At 41.1% G+C, this 22,036-nt stretch overlaps 1 protein-coding gene across 1 annotated transcript in view; it reads left to right on the plus strand.

Annotated features, from left to right (window-relative positions):
• POLRMT (RNA polymerase mitochondrial) overlaps positions 1–19,458 on the plus strand; it is a 1,430,506-nt gene extending 1,411,048 nt beyond the window's left edge. The window contains exon 21 of the mRNA XM_044053892.1: positions 18,184–19,458. Within this exon, the coding sequence (XP_043909827.1) occupies positions 18,184–18,233 (50 nt within the window). The 3' untranslated portion in view covers positions 18,234–19,458. The remainder of the gene's footprint in view (positions 1–18,183) is intronic.
• The last annotated feature ends 2,578 nt before the right edge of the window (positions 19,459–22,036 follow it).

Here is a 22,036-nt window from a genome sequence, read left to right on the forward strand (position 1 = left end):
TTTGTTTAGTTTGATGAGAGTGCTATACAGCCAGTTGATTTTGTGATTCCATCAGGGTGGTTTGTTTTTTGAGTTAGTACTGCACTTCTTCCTGTTGGGTAGGGTTGCCTCTATGCAGCTATTAACATGCTTTTATAGGGTTTCTGTGAACAGTTCTGCATAGGTAGCACTGTTCTCTGAGTTTATGGGGGCTTGAAATTTTGCCAGATTATCACTTAATAGCAGGAAGTTAGCTTTAAAGTAGTTCCTGAATATCCCAGGATTAGTTGGAGTCCCGGTTTTATTTTTACTTCAAAGGAGATCATTTTGTGGTCTCATTTTACCAGGGAAGACATTACACTAGGGGGTGTGCAGCACTCTCCCATATTATTGAGGACCAGGTCCAGTATGGTTGCACCCTTGGTTGATGTACTGTCAGTCTGATCCAGGGAGTGTGTGTTTACAAAATCCAGGAATCTCTGTGCCTGTATTTTTGGTGCCCTGTAGGATTCCCACTTAATACTGTGGTAATTAAACTCGTCCATGAATATGTTATTGGGTTGGATGATTAGGTTCATAGGTGTTTACTAGGCTAATGAACACAAGGGCCTTTTTAAGCCTAGCCATACATCCCAAATCGTGGCGAGTTCTGATACTCTTGATGCCATGTATTCTTTTAGTGAGGAACCTCTGCGGATGTTCCAGTTGTTGGATATGCCTGGTTAGGTACATACCAAAGGGGGCATTGTACTCAATGATAGGTCTGATGAATGCCGAATACAATGGAACAATGACTTCCTTCGACTTAGATGCCATACCTTTGTTTATAAGTTGCGCAGCATAGAATGATTTCCTCACCACTGTAGACACGTGATGAAAGGGATGGATGACTTCCCAAAGAATGCTATTAAGCATTTCTTGGACTTTAGTTTTAGTCCATGACTTTGATACCAGTTGTTTGTCTTTGTCGGCCCCTCCTGGAGAACATTTGTGTTAGTGCGAGATTCAATGATAGCTCCTAATTTGCAGTCATCTGCAAATTTAGTCAGCCAGAGACCACTGACATTGGCCTTGACGTCTGAGATGGAAATGCCAAAAAGGAGAGGTCCAAGGACTGCTCCCTGAGGGACTCCACTTGTGACTGGCCTCTTTGTATAGGTGGACTCCCCAATTCTAACTTCCTGGGTCCTGTGTGTGAGCCAGGTTGCTTTCCAGTGGGTGACATATGGGGTTTGTACCTAACCTCTTGAGTTAGTCAACAATGCCGAGTGGGGTATTGTGTCAAATACATTGGCCAGGTCAAGGTAGACAGTGTGAACCATTTTGCTGTCATCCATTGCTTTGGTGACCTTCTCAAAGAAGTTCACCAGGTTAAGTGGGCATGATCTACCCCTTACGAAACCAAACTGGGTTAGGTCCAGTGTCTGGAGGTTTACTTTATCTCTGCTGATCATTTCCATGATCATTTTTTCCGTGGCTTTTACATATAAGACTAATGAGACTTATGGGTCTGTAAATGGCCCACTTTTGTGCAGAGAGATGACTGTTGCCTTTCTCCATTTATGAGACACAAAACCTGTTTGGAGGCTACAGTTAAGTAGTAATTCCAGAGGCCCTGATAGGTCATGTTTCATGTTGTTTAGAAGGCGTCCTGGGGTATTGTCGGGGGCCATTGATGCAGTGTTCTTGGTCTTAGAGAGAGCATTAAGGACCTGTTCCCTAGTGATAGTAGGGGGAAGTTATATTTGATGATATTTCCTGGCTCAGTATAGGTGACTCCATTTACAATGAGCTCTGCACACAATTGTGTATTGCCTTTGAGGTTGCAGACATAGCTAAAGAATGCTTTGTGGTTGTCCTTGGCGTGGGAGACCAAACTTACCTCAAATTTGGCTTTGCTGGACTTTATTTGTCCTCTGAGTTGTTTGTGTAGTTCAATAAAAGTACTTTTGTCATGCTGGGTGATGAGGGTTTCCAGTAAGTTTAAATACATGGTATGGGTTTCCTGGGTCATAGAGGTGGACCTATAGCTTGCAAGGAAGTGGTAGTAGAATGTGCCTATGGTGTTTTGAACATGGAGAAGCTTAAGTGCATTGTCCTGTTTGACCAGCTTTGAGGTACATATATATATATATATATATATATATATATATATATATATATATATATATATATATATATTATTTATGTATATCAAGGGACCTCCACCTTTAGTCCCTGTTTGTATAGAAGCTGGTCTAAATGTGTGGAAAACATAACGTTCCACTGTCGGTTTGCTCTCCACAGCTTTAAACCATGTCTCAGTGACTGCACAAATGGCAGCATTCTCTAATGTGAAGAGAGCTTCTAGGGAGTGGAGTTTTTTTGTTTAGCCTACTATAATTTCTTTGTTTTGATTTGCTATGTCTGAACTCTTTTCAATTTGACATTGTGTAAAAAGGCACTATGGGGTAAGACAGTGTTTTAGCTAATATTCAAAAGCATAGAGGGGAGAGGTGCAGATCATCCCTGGAAAAGCAGTGTGGTCTGTTGATCATCTCTTTCCATGTTGACAAATGTAGCACCCCCTTAGAATGACACCAGAAACTAAGTCAGTTGTTAAAGTCAGTCATCTTTTGTTTATATTATGGCATCATCCTCGGAGAAGGTAAAGTGTTGCTCAGTGCTAGGCTTATGCCAGGCTGGGACACACATTCCAAGAACTCCATGATGTCTTTCTTCATATAGTCTAGGGATGTATGTCTCTGGTCATTTATACCCACATGGACTATGACTGAGTCATACTGGGACTTGTGGTCCAATGACCTGAGTGCCTGCATAATGTGGGTGGATCCCAGCATCTGATAAGCAACTGACTGTGACTTTCTCCTTACTCAGTGTAGTAAGAGGAACATCAATGTGTTTCATGATGGAGTCTCCAGTGACCAGAAAATTGGATTGTGTGGCGGCTTGCCTTATGGGCTTAGAAGGCTTCATGCAATGTGGCTATATGTCATGATGTGGGTGTTGTTTTGAAAGAGTGCATGCGGGGTTGCTGAGGGTATTTGTTATGTGTACTTCGTATAAGAGGTCTTTGGGGTTTAGGAAGGTTACATTTAAGTGTGTCAGCATATGTGAGTGTATATGCGTGCTTTGAATTGTGTATGATGGGTGCAGATGTTCTTCGTGTTTCACTGTTGCAGTCATTACATTTGGGGTAATCTGCTGACAGGTTGTCTGCAGTCGGCCTAAATTCCAAAGTCTTGGGTCCTGCGTCGGTTGCTGTCTCCTCTTCCATGACGTCAGGTCGTCAGGGGTATAAAACATGCAGCCGACGCCATTTTCTCCCGTCTTTCTTGCCGCGCGGTGCTTAAAGCAGAAGCATTTCGCAAGTGCCGGTCGGCCGACTACTGAAATATTCGAGTTTGAGTTTCAGAACCGAAGTCTTCACTAAAGCTAAGTACCCCGTTGGGGAAACTTTTTTCTTGCTTTTTACCAATGTCAGAAAAAGTTAATAATTATATTACTTGTGGAAAGCAAATACCTCATAAGGATTTCCATTTATACTGTATTCCTTGCCTAGGACCTGATCACAACGTGCCTGGCTGTCGGTTAGATTTAACCAACGCACTATTAAGCGTCGGTATATTTTTGCATCAAAGTATTTTGGAAACAGATTTATCTACCCAGAAATGTCGTCAGATAGTAATCCGACTACTGAGTACATAAAAAATGCAAAGAAAAGGACAAAGAAAGGCAGTCGAGATCCAAAACCGAAGACGAAGCTTCTCCTAAGCCAGTTGCCGGTGTACCGGTACTTAGTGAGGTGCTTTTGCAGCCCCTGATACCCGCTGCCCTCGAGTCACAGGCCTCTACCGACACCCATGTGGAGTCCGGCATCCTGCAAGATACTCAAGGTATTGGACCGACGGATGTATCTCCCTCGGATGGGTCCAGAGCCGCTGAGCAGGCACCGGCTTCTGAGGGTGTATTCAGACCTCAACATTTGTATATCAAACCGACGAAAGCTGCAAAACCAAAGACTAAAGCAACTTCTAAAGCTAAAAAACCCATCGCATGAGCCACGTGCACAGGCCTCTATGCCTAAAAAATAGATGATCAAAATGGCTGAAGACCTTATTATCCATTGCTCAGGGGTACCCATCCCCCTCCTGATAAGAGGCCTAGGCAAGACACTGATTATGAATCTTCAGATCAGGTTTCTATTTCTTCTGATTCCTCTTCTGATCAGGAATTATCTGTGCCTCCCTATGAAGATTCTAATGCTGAGAAATCTATTCCATCTGCATCTCCTCCTGAGGATTATTCATTTGGAGAAACCTTGCATACTTTGAGGGAGCATTTTTACTGGGAGAGTCGAGACTTCTCAGAATCAAAAAAGAGGCTCAGGGATTTCCTTCTTCTCCCTCAGCACAGGCCTTTAGCCATTCCCCCTGTTTTAGACATTGTGGATGATGTGTTTTCAAAGTCAAGCTTATCCCCTGACTCCTTACCTCTGGCTCCCAGTAAGCCTGACAGATATTACAGGGTCCCTGACTCATATAAATTTTTATTTAGAAACCCTTCTGCTGATCCTGAAACTATTTCACAGGGTCCAAAGGGAGTTTAGGCCTCAACAGCAAAAAATCCTACCCCCTCTGACAGAGAATCAAGGGCACTGGACAGATGGGGAAAAAAGGTTTATACATCTGCAACCTTGGCAATCAGGGCCTTAAACCGTCAATTTCATATGCTTAAGTACCAACAACATGTTATGGGATTGCTGAAACAGAAAATGATGTTGATTTCAGAATGTGCAGAAAATAAAGAATTGCAGGAATTATTGCATGCAGCTGAACAAGTCGTAAAGCATACTTTGCAATGTGGTTTTGATTCCATAGAGGCCTCTTGCAGGTCCACATTTACTGGATCGGTGATTAGGAGGCATGCCTGGTTAAAGGAACAAAATTTGCCTGATCATGTTAAAGCTAAATTGCTAGATACACCTTTACAGCATGATTCTCTGTTTGGTATTAAGGCAGAAGAGGTTTTAAAGAAAATGGAATACAAAGCTAACTCTATGCAAACTGTTAAAGACTTCTTACAAGTGCAGCCACCAAGATTCAGTAGACACTGGCCTACAAAAAACTGGTCCTTTCCTGTGTCAGACAGAGCTCAAAGGGACAAATCCAGACGCCGTAAGGATTCCAGATACCAGGCGCAAGATTCATACAGGTCAAAGCAATGGGGCGCTTCCACTTCCAAATCTGGAGGAGATAAAGCGCAAACATACAGAAAGCAATCCCAATGACTTCCCTCTGCCTGCACCAAGCACTTATCTTTTGGCAGCACCCATAGGGGGAAAATTAGCACTTTTTGCTCAAAATTGGCAGTTAATAACCCAGGACAAGTGGGTACTAAACATCGTATCACAGGGATACAGATTCCATTTCAACACTCTGCCAATGGCAAATGGTTGGCCAGATCTGCCATAAAATCAATGGGCAGAGGCACAGAAACAGGTTACGTCCCTCGTGGATATGGAGGCCATTCAGACAGTACCAGAACAGGAAAAAGGACAAGGTTTTTATTCAAGAATGTTCTTGGTACACAGAGAGGACACGGTCTGGCGGCCAATACTGGATTTATTGATTCTGAACACATACCTGGACATTCCAAAATTCAAAATGCTGACTTTGCAGCAGCTTCTGCCCATGCTGGGCAATAATGCTTGGCTGGTGACTTTAGACCTAAAAGAGGCATAACTGCATGTCCCAATAAGACAGTCGTGCAGCAGACACCTCAGATTCAAGGCTGGCTTAATGCATTACCAATTCTCTGCACTGCCCTTTGGCTTATCTACTGCACCGAGGGTCTTTACAAAGTGCTTGGCACCAGTAATTGCATTTTGCAGACAAAAAAGTATACAAATATATCCTTACTTGGATGACTGTCTCATTCAAACAGAGAACAAGGACACTCTTCTTTGACACCTGGCGTTTGTGGAAAGGCTTCTGACATGCCTGGGGTACACAATAAACGAAAAGAAATCAAAACTGGTACCCTCTCAAAAGATAACATTCCTGAGTGCAAGCTTGAATACAACTGCCCAGATGGCTTACCTCACGCCATACAAGCAAAGGCAACTGACTACTTACTTCAAACTGATGGCAACAAAAACCCAGTCTTCTGCAAGACAAATTCTGCAGGCTCTGGGCTTCATGGCATCCTGCATCCTACTGATTCCATATGCAAGACTGCATATGAGGAAACTTCAATGGTACCTAAAAAGTTTATGGAGTCAACATTCTCACAGTCTGGAAACAATGATTCCTCTCATTCCCTGTCTGCAACAGGAGTTTCTATGGTGGGCAAAGGCATGTCACCAAAACATGGGACGGCCATTCACTCTACCCCCTGTCAGCCAAGCCATAACAACAGACGCATCAGATTATGCCTGGGGGGCCCACATGGCAGGAAGATGCATTCAGGGCGTATGGTCACCAAAACAAATGCATCTACATATCAACCAGAAAGAGATGCTAGCTGTTCAAAATGCCCTAACAGCCTTCAAGGACTTACTTCATCCAGGACAACTACTGATAAAGACAGACAACACCACAGTCATGTGGTATATAAACAAGCAAGGAGGCACACACTCCTACCCCCTATGCAGATTAGCCATGGCACTGTGGGACACAGCTTTGACCTACCAAATACATCTTCAAGCTCAGTTCCTGCCAGGAAAACAAAACACTCTGGCAGACGATTTAAGCAGAAACCTTAGGGATCTTCACGAGTGGAAACTAAATCCACAAGCCCAGACATAGATCTATTTGCCTCTCCTCAAAATTATCAATTGAAAAAATTCTGCACAAGGACTTATCACAGACAAGCATGGAAAGTGGACACCCTGTCCTTCAGTTGGAAAAACCTATCAGTTTACGCCTTTCCGCCTCTGCCTCTTCTCCCCAAGGTCCTCCTAAAAGTCAGACAAGAGAAACCAAAGATGATACTAATTGCCCCGGACTGGCCCCGCCAATACTGGTACCCAGTCCTAAGAAACTTAACTCAGTACCCAGCTTGGACCTTGCCTCAAAGACCACAACTACTGTCCCAGCAAAGCAATCGGATCCTGCACAATCAACTACAGACTCTGAACCTGGCAGCATGGCTGATCATGTAATCATACAAACAACTCCTCTCAGTAAAGCTGTGATGGATGTCATTTTGGAAGCCAGATGGCCTAGTACTAAAAAATGTTATGCTGACAAATGGAAGAGAGTCTGTGCTTGGAATCAAGCACAAGGAACTGATACAGCAGAACCAAATATTCCTCAGATATTTCAATACTTAACTGAGATGCTTGACAAAGGCCTATCTTTCTCATCAATTAAAATCCATGCCTCTGCCATTTCGGCTCATTACAATACAGAGCCACCAATCGTTTCTCATCCTTTACTAAAGCAGTATCTTAGAGGAGCCAAAAATTTAAGGCCTCCTAGAAGATCACCTCTGCCTGCATGGGACCTCAATTATGTGTTGGAAAAGCTCACCCTGCCTCCATTTGAACCAGCTGCTACCGTTGATATAAAGTTCTTATGATGGAAAACAGCTCTGCTACTAGCAATTACTTCAACAAGAAGAGTTTCAGAGCTACAGGCCCTCATGGCTGTAGAGCCTTTTGTTATATTTTACCCAGACAAGGGTATCTCTGAGAACAAATCCTACTTTTATGCCTAAGGCAGTTTCCAGTGTGGCTCTTAACCAAACAATTCATCTGCCAACCTTTTACCCAAATCCGCAGAACAAGGGGGAGAGAATTTTGCATTCCTTGGACATACACAGACAGCTAAGATTCTACTTAAGCAGGACTAAAGCTCTAAGAAAAACTGAGCAATTACTATTGACATATGCTGCAGGATCAGAAGACAAGGCTATATCAAAGCAGACACTTTCAAACTGGATAAGCCACTGCATCCATTTCTGCTACTTACACCATAGTAAACCTGTGCCCAAGGTCTCATTCCACCAGAGCTGCAGCTACTTCAGCAGCCTTTCTAAGGGGTGTACCACCCAAAGACATTCTAGAGGCTACTACTTGGAGTTCTGTTCACACCTTTACAAAGCATTATCATTTGCCTCTCTACTGTAAATCCAGGGCAGGCTTTGCCACTGCAGTTCTGCAGGGCCTTATAACTGCTCCTAATGCTGTTTAACTCCAGCCTTCCAACCATAGCTTTGGGATTCTACCCAAATGTAATGACTGCAACAGTGAAACACGAAGAACATAGTACAGTTGTGTACACTTATCATAAATGTAGATGTTCGAGTGTATTCACTGTTGCAGTCCAGGTTACCCTCCCGCCATCCCCGTCATTCTGGAGTTTATCTTTCCTTCACTATCTTCTACAACCTATGTGGTATATTTGCTTGTGTAGATGAAGGTAAAGTTTATATTGATGCATGTGTGTGTATGTATGTATATATATATGTGTGTGTGTGTATATATATATATATATATATATATATATTTTTTTTTTTTTGGCTACCTTTTTGGGGGCACCTGACATCGGGGACAAGAAAAACTAAAGAAAATGGCGTCGGCTGCATGTTTTATACCCCTGACGACCTGACGTCATGGAAGAGGAGACAGCAAGTGACGCAGGACCCAAGACTTTGGAATTCAGGCCGACTGAGGGCAACCTGCCAGCAGATTACCCCAAATGTAATGACTGCAACAGTGAATACAATCGAACATCTACATGTATGGTAAGTGTAGACAACTGTACTTTTTGTACTACCGACAATCTTATTGACATTAGGAGTACTTCTATGTTAGAGCTTTGCCTCCAGTGACATTGTGTAAATACAGATCTCACATACCATATCAGTTTGTTTGAGAATTAACTGGTTGTCAGTAAACATGAGGCAGTTTCTACATTGCCTTAGAATCCTTATGTACACCAAGCCTTGTAACAGAGATAGCGGGAAGGTTTATATCCATGGCAACAGACCCTTTTTTATTGATTAGTCATTTAAAGTGAGAATATAAAGCAATGTCAGGAATGTCCAGTTGCAACTCTGGGAACAATGCTTGTCCCTGCAAACTAGTTATCCTGTGTGCAGTAGGTAATGGTGAAATATAAATCATGCTTTTACAGGAAAAGCATCACACACAGTGTCTGTGTCTATACAGGGTACTGCTAAACACTTGAGGGGAAACTAATAAGTAGACCCTGAAAAGTTAAGGATGAAGTATTTAGGCAGATAGTTTGAAGGTAGAAACAAATCAATCAGTACTTAATAAAAACAAAGAATTAGCTTGTCAGGAATAATGAAGAGAGGAAGTTGTTGAATGACTACTGCCTGACTACTACTAGTACTGGTCTCATCACAGCTTCACTCTGCTGGGATGCAATGCTCCTTTGTTTCTTCTTTCACCAGAAGCAAAACATTAACACCAATCCCAAGATAAGCAGCATACCATAGCCTGTTTGGAGAGCCACAATCTTGTCCCAGGTGATGTGTGGGTCTGTAGGCTTGTTGTGGCCTTTTCTTGGTAGATGCCTTGAATAGCAACCAGACCAATCAGGAATGTCAAGCACAGACACTCATTGTCCAACCAGAACCATTCAGGAAACATTGCACTCTGCTGCTTCTCTCACCAGAAGCAGAATATAAACACAAATTCCAAGCCGTCACCTATGAAGCAGTTAAAGGATTTTTTTTGATCAGCAGTTTCCAGGAAATATTGTCCATGTGCTGCTGCTTTCACCAGGAGAAAACAGAAGCACTAATCCCAAGATGACTATTGAGAGGCAGAATGTGGGCTCTCCAGTATTTGGTGATCTTGCAATAGATGTTGCAGATTTTAAAGGTAAGATGGAAAATAATGGGTTAATATCCTAAACACTGCAGTGTGCACTAAGCAGTTAGATATGAAAGAGGGAGTAACTTAGGCTTTAGCTGTCTTAAGTGGAGAGCAACTAAATTTAAAAAAGCAAAATAAGTTGAAAGGGGCTGGGCACTTTGTATTCTGGTTCTGTGGAATACAGTGGATTGGCCAATACATTTAAAGAGTTGAAGGGGAGTGATTTCACAAAATAATTTTGTGCTTACAACAGCCAGTGCAATTAGAGAAGGAAGGAGATATATGATCAAATTAACATAATGGGCAGGCAACTAGGAAGACAATTGAGCTTAAGAACACAACAGAACCAGGGTGGGAAAAACTTAATTTCTGTGTGACTCACAAGAGACACAGCTGTGGTTTCTTTCCTAGTTTTACTATGCAGTTAAAAGCAGAACACAAGTAAAACAGTATGAAGAAGAAAAAACATGATATACTTAATAGAAGAAGGCAATAAAGTAATGCAAAATACAAGAAAACAAAAGCAAACTAACCTTTCATTCACAGCAGGTTGTGGCAGAGTTTGGGTGAGCTTTTCCAGTAAAGCTTTGAAATGTTTTATTTTACCCCTTAAAAATAAAAGGCTTAGTTCCTAGCTTCACCTTCAGTCCACAGATAATTAACCTTAATTTACCTGTTTTAACTTCGGTGTGACTCCTTATTTGACCTGTTCTAATTTCTGTGTGACTCACAAGAGAGAGCTGTGGTCTCTTTCCTAGTTTTGATATCTAATTAAAAGCAGAATAGAAGTAAAGCACAGTGTAAAGAAAACATATCACAGTGTACATACTAGAAGAAGTCAGTAAAGTAATGCAAAAGCAAACTAACCTTTCCCTCAGCAACTTGTGGCAGAGTCTGGATGAGCTGTAATTTCACTACCACATCATGTTTTATATACCAAATACTGTTGTTTTAGTAATGTATTAATTAGAATTACTGTTAGGATTTCAATTTTTGGTTCATCTGATACTGCTGTCAGCTTGAAATGGGCAAAAAGTGAGAGAATGAAAATCTATAGGTAGTGAGGGGTGGATGGGTAGGTGGGAGCAGGTAGGGGTGTTGTAGATATGTAAAAGGGGTGCTGCTGGAAGTATCCCAGTGTTGGACAAGGCTGCATATTTCCCCTGTTTGTTGTGTGTCATAAAGATAATTAAATTAATGTTTTTGGTGATTAAATATGAGTGACTGTAACTGAATATGGGAAGGTTGTATTGTTGAAGCAATGGCTGAAAAAAGGTGGAAAGTTTAGATGAAGTACTGAACGTGGAAGTAAAAATCTGTGGTAAAGGTAACTGAGACAAAGGGAAGCCACAGCAGTAGTGCTCCATTGACAGTAAAACAAAAAAAAAATTTCAGTTGAATATTAAGGAAACGGGGAAGTTTGGATGAACTAAAGTTTGGATTGTGACACAGTTTGGGATTGTTAGAAGGATGCATAGAGAGCCAGATTTGCATAAAGTTGACAACATTGAGTTTGTGCATGCTTAGCAGCTCACCTTGATGCCAATTAAGTAGTTGGTGGCTGTAGTGCAGAGTGTATTCAGGAATATGGGGAAGCAAGTTGAATGTTTACAGCAGTCACGGATGAGGACACAGCTTGCTAGAAAAAAATTGTGACTGGTTAGAGTATTGGAAGGATAAGAGGGGCTAGAGTTAATGGATTTTATGAAAACTAAGTGGAGTGGACAAGTTTTATGAAATCTTCAAACATTCACAGGAATTCGAAGATGTCTGGGTTGCCATTGTCTGCATCAGAAAGGTTTATGGATTGATTATAGTGCAGTTTATCTCTACATATGAGAAGGAACAGGTACTGAGAGGCAGGTAATTCATGGTATCAAGTTAGGTACGTACGTATTGTCACAACCAGATTCAGAGTAGGAGGAGTGGCTCATTTCCAAGCCCTTCTCGTGCCGAAATATATTGGCAAACTTACTTGGGAAGTGTGTGTCACTGAAGTGTCTGTCATTACAGTGACCTTTATTGCAGCTTATTTAGCTGTATGGGGAAATGAAAGAGCAAACATTTTAATGCTTCCAACCAAGTCGCTAATATCTAAGTGGCGATAGCTCTTGACAGTTGTCCAGCTTCTAAGAAAGTTTCTCTACTTTGGAGGCCTTTGACCCACCATTATTTTACAATTTGCCCTGATTTCATCTGGTAACAATTTGACAGGTATGCGAAGACATACTCAGCGACCGTGCTGTGAGATCGGTAACTGTAGTTGTTAAGGTGCCTTGCCTGCTGACACGGTATTTCTCTTGCTGTGTTTCTTTGCTTTTACTTCTTTACCCAGATAGAGCACAGCACTAATTAATCAATACAACATCCACTGCAGGTACAGCCTGCAAATGTACATTTCTTTTCACAATATTTCAAGGAAGATGGATCAAAACACTTGAAACCACACACTTCATGTCAACACAACGTGGGTTGACTTGTTTGTCTGGACATTCTGAGAGTTTAGAATCCTGGTTTCGGTCATATGCAAAGTGACATCTTTTGTTGTTTAAATCACAGTAAACAGTCAGTTGTTTATATTTCAGTCCAAATTAATGAGAAAGTTTCTTAGAAACTGGAGAGCCATCAACAGCTATCGCTACTTATGTATTATCGAGTTTTTTCGATTCTAGTTGTGATAATATGCAAGTACCACAAGTTAAATGGTGTATGTGGATCATGATTATTCAAATTTAGTTTTTCAACAGAGCCTGCAGTTTATTAATGCTGTCAAAGAGTGTAAGAGATATAAATTGAATAGTTAAGTTGATTTTTCACCTATGTTTTACATTTTTACGTCTTAGGAAGGGTTGACATTTATAAATGCTGAGTTAAGGGAGTTGACATTTCAACATTCTGAGAAATAAGAGACTGAATACGGGTCTATATTAGAAACCCAAAAGCCGAATTAAGCGAATACATATTCATCGACACATAAAGGTCGATGTGTGAAATAAGTGAACAATGTAAATGGCGAAATAGAGAACGCCGAACGTGATACCAGAAGCAACGGCGCCATACAGGTAAGGTAAACCCAACTCAAAAAACCTAAACTAAAACACTTTTCTAAACGTTTTTGCAGGGGGGCAAGCCCCCTGCACCCCCACACCCCCCCACTTAAATATACCAACTCTGAGACCGCACTACAGTGGGGAAAAGGATTTATTTCCTCATCCCCACGATCACCCAGCTGGCCGAGGAAATACATTCGGTGCTCTCCCTTTCGCTATTTACGTTTGCTCATTTCGTACATCAACCTTTATTTGTCAATGTAAACGTATTCACTTAATTTGGCTTTCGGGTTTCTAATATAGACCCCTGAATACATGGGACGTAAGTGCAGGTGACTCTTCCAGTTCAGTCAAAATAGAGGTGGAGTGGGAAAGAGCAACAGGAGTCTGAGAATAAAATATGCAGTGCGGCAGAGGTTTAATTTAGCTGTTTTGAGTGTGAATTTTGTAATGCCCACAGATGCACCTTACTAAAAGGACACAATGCCTAAACAATGTGTCCTACAATGGCTAACTCAAATCCCTGACATTATACTCTGCATCCTAAAAACTGCTAAGAGGTGGCCTGTGCCTGACAAATGAGGCATCCTCCAACCCAATACTGATGGATTTACTGCACAAAAGTAAGTCAAATGGCATCAGAAATACTCTGTCTAGGGATCTAAACTTCTGCTACAACACTAACAGAGTAGTTTGGAGGGACAGGTTTATGGATACCACCACTCTGGAGTAGACTCCCCATCTGTGTAAAACAAAGCTCATCCCTGTCCATATTCAAGTGCAGCTTGGATCTATGAATGGGAAACAGAACATTTACTCCATGACTGCCCTTTGTACTATTAATGGACAGAGGCAGCTCCAAAATGCTTTATTCCATGCATGGATCTCCTCATATTACCTAAAGTATGATCCCACTTATTCTTTCTAGGGGTGTATTGTATTGACTATGGGATGTGTAAGGCCCGTCCGTCTAATGCCAAATGTGATAGGTTAATTCAAGCACCAAAAGGGAAATTTGTTAGGCTTAAAATAGCCTGCAAGGGCAGAAAGCCTAGTACTTACCTATGAACCTCTAGAAGTATGTTTAAAGAAAGGCTTCTGATATTTAATATTCTAGAGAGAGAGTTCAGCTTCAGTGGACAGGCTGTTCACTGGCATTGAAGAGCATAGTATTTCAAAGATGGACTCCTGTTCATTTTATCCTTTTACGTTTTTTTGGGTGAAGGTTGAGTATTTCAGAACATCTGACAAATGGTGTGACTGCCTAAATATTGTAAGAAATTATTTAAATATTTTTATGAAGGGCCAATCTAGTTGATGGTTATTCAGAAATAGGGCTACAGAAGGTGACTTTAGGGTATAACCATGAATACTGAGGCATATTATTAGGTCCTATTTGAGTTTTATTATTTATTTGTTTTCTTAATGTATTGAGAGATGTTAAAGAAAAGTTTAAAGTATTACAGCATTCTGGTATGATCTACAGTTACGGTGTAAAACATGGGTTGAGTTAAAGGTGTGAGAGGATAATTCAAGTGTGTTGGTGAAAGTTGATGTGAGATGTGTGGAGACTTAGTGCAATGATATACTTTTTAATCGTAAGTGATTTGGCGGATCAGATGAAACAGCTGAAGATGGTTGGTATATGACATGCTAGCAAAATGAATATCATGGGATGTTGTGAGAATGAAAGGTTATAAGACTTTCGTGTAATATGAAAGATGTTCCCTTGATACAGTCCCTTGATCATCATAATGTTTAGTGAGTATGGAGCCCATAACAGATTATACGTGTTTCTTTGTTTCTTTCCTTCCATGCAGCTTCTCTCCTCATTCTCCAGATCTACTGGCCCCACTGTAGCCTCCACTGGGCTCAAGCCAGTAGTAGCCTATGGCTGGTGAGGATCTCAAGGATGCTGATGTTGCATGTCTGGTAGTGTGTCCTGACTCCTGTGCCCTCTCACCAGCCTTGACAGCTGCATTTTTTTTCCAAAAACTGTATACACGTTCCTTGTATTTATTGTGACATTTCAAGATGAATAAAGAAGATTCCCATTAAAAAAAGGAATTGCCCCCCCCCCCCCCCCAGTCAGACTTTACATGAAATATGTCTGTGTTTGTAGTTTCTCCCTGCAAAGGATGCACAAGGCCAAAAACAATACAGAAAAGGGCAAAGTTTACAGGGTGCTGCTGCTGTCGTTTTTTGATGGCATGGATGAAGGAGATCTTGAACTCCCATGAAGTGATATAGGAGTTATTCATGGCCTTTCAAATGAACTGGGGTATTTTCAAGATACAAGTACATGACCACTTCTAATTTCAAACAATGCTGAACAAAAATGTAGACACATCAGTTACTTAGCAGGAAAATGCAGAAGTTCGCTGAAGGGAGGTTATATAAGTTTATTTTGTGGTGTAGAGGGATGATAATTTGACTGCAGAGCAAATGGCCCAGAATTTATTAGTGGCCTGAATGCTGGAACAGGAGCCATCCAAAGAGAGGAAGGAATAAAGATGGGTATGGCTACTTGCCTGTTTCTCCAGGGGAGGAATGAGCGTTGCTTATCGAGTGGCACAGATGGATGTTTGTCATTGTTGGAGACCAGAGACTGCTTGCAAGACTCTTGCATTTGTGGTGGAGAGGTCATGCTGAAGTGATGTCACTATATAAGTGGAGACTGTCCCATGTTAGCCGTGCTTCTCCCTCCTCAAAAAGTATGTTCTGGTATGTAGTTTAAGGAATACAGAATTCTTCTTCTTCTTCTTCTTCTTTCGGCTTTTTCCCGGTTAGGGGTCGCCACAGCGGATCACCTTGTCCGCACATTGAATGGCAGTGGAGTTTTACGGTGTCGAGTTGCCAGCCCGGCGTCCAACCTTCCACAGAAGGCACACTCACACACACACCTAGGGCCAATTTAGAGTGTCCAATCCACCTGCAGCATGTCTTTGGGATGTGGGAGGAAACCGGAGCACCCGGAGGAAACCCACGCGACCACAGGGAGGACATGCAGACTCCGCACAGAAGGCACCCCAGCCGAGGATCGAACCGGAGAACCTCTTGCTGTGAGGCAGCAATGCTAACCACTGCACCACCGTGGCCGCCCAGTTTAAGGAATACAGAATGATGGCCTCAAATCTACTGTTCTTCCCTCTCAACTGTCTAGATTTTTGACTCATATTTTTGTTATGTTCCTCATAAAACTTGTGGTCTTCTAGAAAGTCATTGTAGTCTCTAAATAATGATATGCATTTGAATTTCATGTTTCATATCCTTTAGAAAAAGTATACTAAAAACCTGCTATTCTAGCAACTTTCTACGTTTTTAAAAGCAAAATTGGTCCCTGATTTTGAGTCTTTGTCCCCTCATTATTGTAGGCTTTGTCTGGATTTCTTGCACCTAGGTGTTGAGAGAGATACTCCTGTTTCTGTACTACACAGGTGTAGTGGAGACGCTCATCTTCACTGAGACTACTAGATTCCTCCCATATTGAGGATCCTTCTGGCAAAGGGTCATGTTCAGTGTATCACCAACAGTTAGGAGGAGGAAGGATTAATGGGGAAAATCTGGAAGCCTTAGTAGCAAGTAGGAGGAGGAAAAAAGAAGTGGTGCATGCATGAAGCAGCCTACCCTGGAAGTAGCAGCAGCCAAAATAAAAAAGAATATTTAAGGAATATATGAAAGGCATAGAGGAGTCACATTTTTATGTTGGGTGAGAGCAGAAACAAAAACAGTGGGTATGTCAGATGGGCTGTGTCCCAGATTTTAGTCATCCAGTACACTGTACGAGGAGAAAGTGATTCCATCCGGGGAACTATATTGCCACACCGTGGATGGAGCACCACTGCTGTTGTCAGAAAGGTACTGAGTTGCTGCCCAGCAGAGATATGAGATTTATTTAAAGTTTCTATAGTAGACAAAATCAGAAAGGGGACGGAAAAGTAACTCCCCTTCCCAAAAAAATGTAAATTGGGTTAGGCACCAACTTCTTGAACCTTGACCCTCAAGCATAAATCAAGCAGGGAATATTCTTTTTGTCTTCTTTATCTATGTAATCCTGTGCCTGCTACCTATGGAGTCCTCTTGTTGGACTTCAGCCCATTTGTTTCCTGGTATTGAGTGTCTGAAGTTGGAGTGAGAGGTGGCCTTAGGAGGCCATCATCCAGGCAACCATTGAGGTATTTTGCGTTCTCATAGGCATCCTGCCATGAGAGCATTTGTTAACCTAACCCATCCTCTGGTTGTGATGTGGACAGTTACATCACTAAAAAAAATATCCACCTGTATGTCACATAGTTGCTAGCTTCTCCACTTGCTCATGGAAAGGGCTACCATTACAATCTTGAGTGGTCATGCTCAGGCATGCCTGCGACCTGCCCCACCAGCAAAGGCTGAGTCTATGGAGCAATGGCTGTAACCCCACTGCCTCCCCCCAATGGCACACCAATCCTAACATACCTGTTCCATCAATCTCTCAAACTGCTAGTCAAACTAGAGTTGTCTAGGCTGCAATAAGGGCTTCATTCCTCTCTATTCCACTGACACAGGTCTTGATGAGGGATATCCTTCATTGGAAGATAAAACCTGGTAGATGGTATATGAATAATAGTTCTGCACAGTATAACATTATGTTTTGTGTGGAAAAAATATATTCTAATGAAGGGAAGATCAGATTTTGTAATGGACATTTCCCATTAATAGTAGCTAGTTAGAAGCTGATACAGGTTTGTGTTTACAAGTTGAATAGAGCTGTCAGAAGAACACAGGGATGTTCCCCAGACTGTGACATAGAAGAGGTAAGTAATCCAGCCATTCTTCATGACTTTGATGTGGTTACTGAGTATCACATATTGAATATGGCTTTTGTGGTCTGGACACAATGCTGTTTAGTCTAAGATAACATAGCTCGGGAAACTGTATGCGCATGTCTGAACATAGTATCTAAAGGAGTGATAATTAATTTGCTTTCTGCTAGGATGTTAAAATTGCAAGTTGAGTGCAAAAGTTATCATTTATTTCTCATCTTTACTGCAAAGCTTATGAGAGCTCAAGAGAATATTAAATGGAGTACAGTGATCACAGTGTTTCTGCCCTGCATTAGATATCTAGATTCTGGTATTGCTTTGTACATGACATGCTTTTAGATATTCTAAGCTTTCAGGAATGAACATTGTAAATATCTTTTGAAAAATGTATTTGCCCTGTGTAGTGTTTCAGAAGCTGAGTTGATTAAATTTTGTAGTAGTCGTAGGAGTTGCTGGACAAGTGAGCTGACCTATACTGTTATGTACCTTTTTTGCACAGGAGAGTTTGACCTGGAAAAGGTGAAGGAATCAACCTACTTCTTCAGCTGACCAGCTGATTATGTTCTTGAAGAAGCAGTGCTTTTCATACTGAAACATGATAGCCTGGGCTGAAGCAGTGACCAGAATAACGCTGAATACTCACTGGTGCATTCTGTAAACAACCTCAGCAAGGTGCAAGAGAGAGACAGAGAAAGGCAGCTCAGTTTGAGGAGTTGTCTTGATGCTAGCAACTTGAGAGCCACATTGGTTTTATGCCAATGATGGCTTTCACCACCAACAAACTTGAATTATGGTAGCTGGCTCAGGGTTACTTTAACAGGCGGGAGCAAAGCCATCTGAGAATAATGGTGTTAAAAATAACTCCTATCTAAATGACATAAGTTATTTATGACAGTAAATTATATTTTAAAAGAGAAGTTATATGCTATTCCTTATTTTCTTTCCTACTTCGGTAAATCTAGGAGTTCTTTGTCATAACTGTCACTAGTCATTACTCTTTGAACTGTGCATCAGATTTAATTTATAAATTCAGAATGTATGTATTCAGTCTACTTTTAAAGAACATCTGTTACAAGACTTCATTAATGCTGCTTGCATGATGGTAAAATGTATTTTTCCTACCACTTTAATGTGTGTACTAAATGGTGTAAGGGAAAAGGTTAAAACTGATTATCTCTTAAACCAAGTAGTTTTGAGGTTGTCAAGTAAGACCACTAATATTATGTTCATTCCATATTCCTGCCTCTTCCCTAATGTCAGTCATTCACTTCATTTGAAAAACACTAGCAGAAGAAAAAATAATTAATGTGTATGTGTGTATGCCCAGTCTGCAGTTGCAGTTTGAGAGCGAAAGGTAATTTTGTGAGTGCACCTGGGCATGACTTAAGTGTTTGTCCTTTTTGGACTGCTGGAAGTGTGCATATTATTTAATGAGAATTTTACAGTTAATTTACCTCGTCCTGCTGTCTGGATGAAGTGAAATTTGCAGAAGACATTTTTTTTCAATATGTATCCTTCACAAAATAAAAGATTTCCCCTGAATGTACCTTGCCATATTTGTGCTCACTTTAGCCAGCATAGCTGTGAGCAAGCAAGTCCTACATTTTACCCCTGCAAAAGAGTATTGATGTTTCTTTCCTGTTCTTTTGCTTTGTTTCAAAATACAGTTATTAAATGACAAATCTGTTTATATTAGGGAAAACTGAAAACAAATTTACTTTTTATGCTGTACAGTATTTTTGTATGAAGAAATAAAATTGATAATTACTTCAGATATTGTAATATTTTTGTGTTTTTGTGATTCATTAATTTGCAGAACTTCTGCAGTAGAACTCCTGAGTTACTAATATTCTCAGGAGTTTTGGCCTTGGGCTCACTGACTAGTACACAGATATATTGTGTCCTTTATGAGCCATAATAGTACGTACATGTCCACTCTGTGAAACACGTGTTTGCAGTAGCTATAAATTCTCCCAGTAGAATTTGCTGTACCAGTAGATTATGAGTTCTTTGAAAGGCTGTCTATGTCCTTTGCACTTGCAGGATGTGTTTCAGCAAATGCATGTTGGAAACTGTGCAAGAGAAACATATAGCAGCTGTGCCTCTGTCCTTTCCAGCATAGATTGTGGATTAATGACACTGTGACACTGTTAGCATGATGGCTAAGGTCTTCGCTTCACAGATATAAGATACAAGGTTCAATTCTGACCTTCTGTCACTGACTTGTGGAGTTTGCATGTTTGTCCAGTGTTTGTGTGGGATTCTTCCCACTTTCCTTAAGCATGCTGGCTGTTTCCACCTCAAGAATGGAAGGTATTGAGCTGAATATGCCAACAGCCAGCACACAAAACTGAACAGAGTTGTGGGCAGCATCACAGACTGTACTTGTTGCCTGTTGTAGGAAGAGTTGTATAGGCCATCCACTTTAAGCATCAACTGTGGTGAGTAATATCCTATAGATAGGAGAAAACAGATCACAGACTGTGTGACATGTTATGGCTAACCACTCAATGGTGTACAGCTTGGCTGTAGATGATTTGATAGTGATGATTAATGTTACCAGAAATAGGCATGAGCGTTTGCCAGTGCTAAGTAGGTTGAGGACCTGGCCTAATGTGATCTACACCAGTGACCCTTGCTAATGTTGGGGAGGGGTCTGTGTATCCATATTGGACAGTGTGTACCTGCCATGAATCCCAGCTGCCCTGGGTCAGTAAGCTACTGGCTGGCTCTTATCCAATTACCCTCCCTGTGTTACCCAAAATAGCACGGTTGAAAGCTGAATGTAAAGTCAATCAACCGGCTGAAAATAAACTAAGGCATATAACTTCACTGAGCTTGGAAGTAGATTTCATGATGGTAAAGAGGAGAATGGACATCCTTTGTATCCAGAAGACAAGATGTGAGGGCAGTGCTACAAAGCCATTTGTCTTGTGATCCAGAGTCTACTACTCAGGGGAAGGAAAGACTAGAAATGTTGTGGAAAATGTGTTGAGAGAGTCTTCTGAAGACAGTGAGGGATGTCATCACAGTTAGTTGCGGAGTCATAGAAATCCAACTCCGCTGTAGAGATAGGATAGTGAGGATAGGGTAGTATTCATAATTTCAGCAGATTTCCCACAGCAAGTGTTTCTTTGTGTGAAAAGTGCCATACATCTGCCAAAACAGCAGTCAAAGACTCGAGACTACACTGTCACAGCAGAAGTGTACCAGTCTGAGAAACAGCAACCCAAATTAAATCAAAGAAGAGGTCTACCAAATAGCTTCATTACATGTCAGATAGCATAGACTTGATAGCACATAGAAAGTCAACATAGCTATCAAAGCTGTCAGAACCACAGCACAAAGGAAGACAAATCTGACAGCCCAGAGGCATTAGTTTTAGATTGAGGTGATAAGATAATCAGTCATTTGCACATTCAATCTCCTCAGAAGTAAGGACAAAAAAAAAAAGTCAAAAATCAGTAGATGACAGAGGAAGATTTAAATATTTAAGATTCAAACCAAATCAAGGTAAAGTATAGATGAGTATTTCAAGGCAGACTGCCAGTCACCACTTGTCTGAATCTGTCAGGTGCCTTGTAATTTCATTTCTTTAAGTTTCTGATGTGTGTTTTATCCTGACTTATGCTTTTACTAATTTCATGCTGGAATACTTTAAAATGGATGCTTGGAAACCTCGATGTGAAAGGTCTAGTTCTGTCAGACTCATTTTACTCTGTGGAGCATTCAGTCTTCTGAAGTAGGGGAGTTTAATGCTGTCTTAAATCCTATCTGTGTTTGGATCTATTTAATTATTTTTTTCTAGGTAGAACAGTAAAGAAGGAATGTAGTGTATGGACATTTTGGTAGACACACTAACTGAAGTATTAAGATCACATGTACCATCAGTAGCATGGCAAGGGTGGGGCAGCGTGGGCTACCACACCAAGAGCAAAATGTTAGAAGGCACGATGGAGAGTTCCTGCATCCTTTTTCTCTATGGCAAAATGCCGGTACAGAAGGGCACTTCAGCACATTGTACAGCAAGCCAGTACTGGCTTTTTATAGGTTAAACAATGCAGATTTTTTTTTTTGCTATCCACTTGAAGAGCTGAAGGGGTGGGTGCTATTTTGGCGGACTGGGACAAGGCACTAGATGAGTCTGCTATGGCTCTGTGTACCATAGTTGTGGCTTTGAGTATTTATCTTTTGGCAGTGTAATGTAATGTTTCAGTCCACAAGTGCCACCAAGATTTTATTTTTAGTATGTTAGTGGATAAACAAGGCTTTTTTAAGAAAAATAATTATAAAACAAAATAAAAATAAATGCAAAAACATGAGTCCTGTAGATACTAAAACTGCAGTCATGT

This window comes from Protopterus annectens, chromosome 13.part0 (assembly GCF_019279795.1).
Source record: "Protopterus annectens isolate FY-2018-M chromosome 13.part0, PAN1.0, whole genome shotgun sequence".
Classification (NCBI taxonomy): Eukaryota; Metazoa; Chordata; order Ceratodontiformes; family Protopteridae; genus Protopterus; species Protopterus annectens.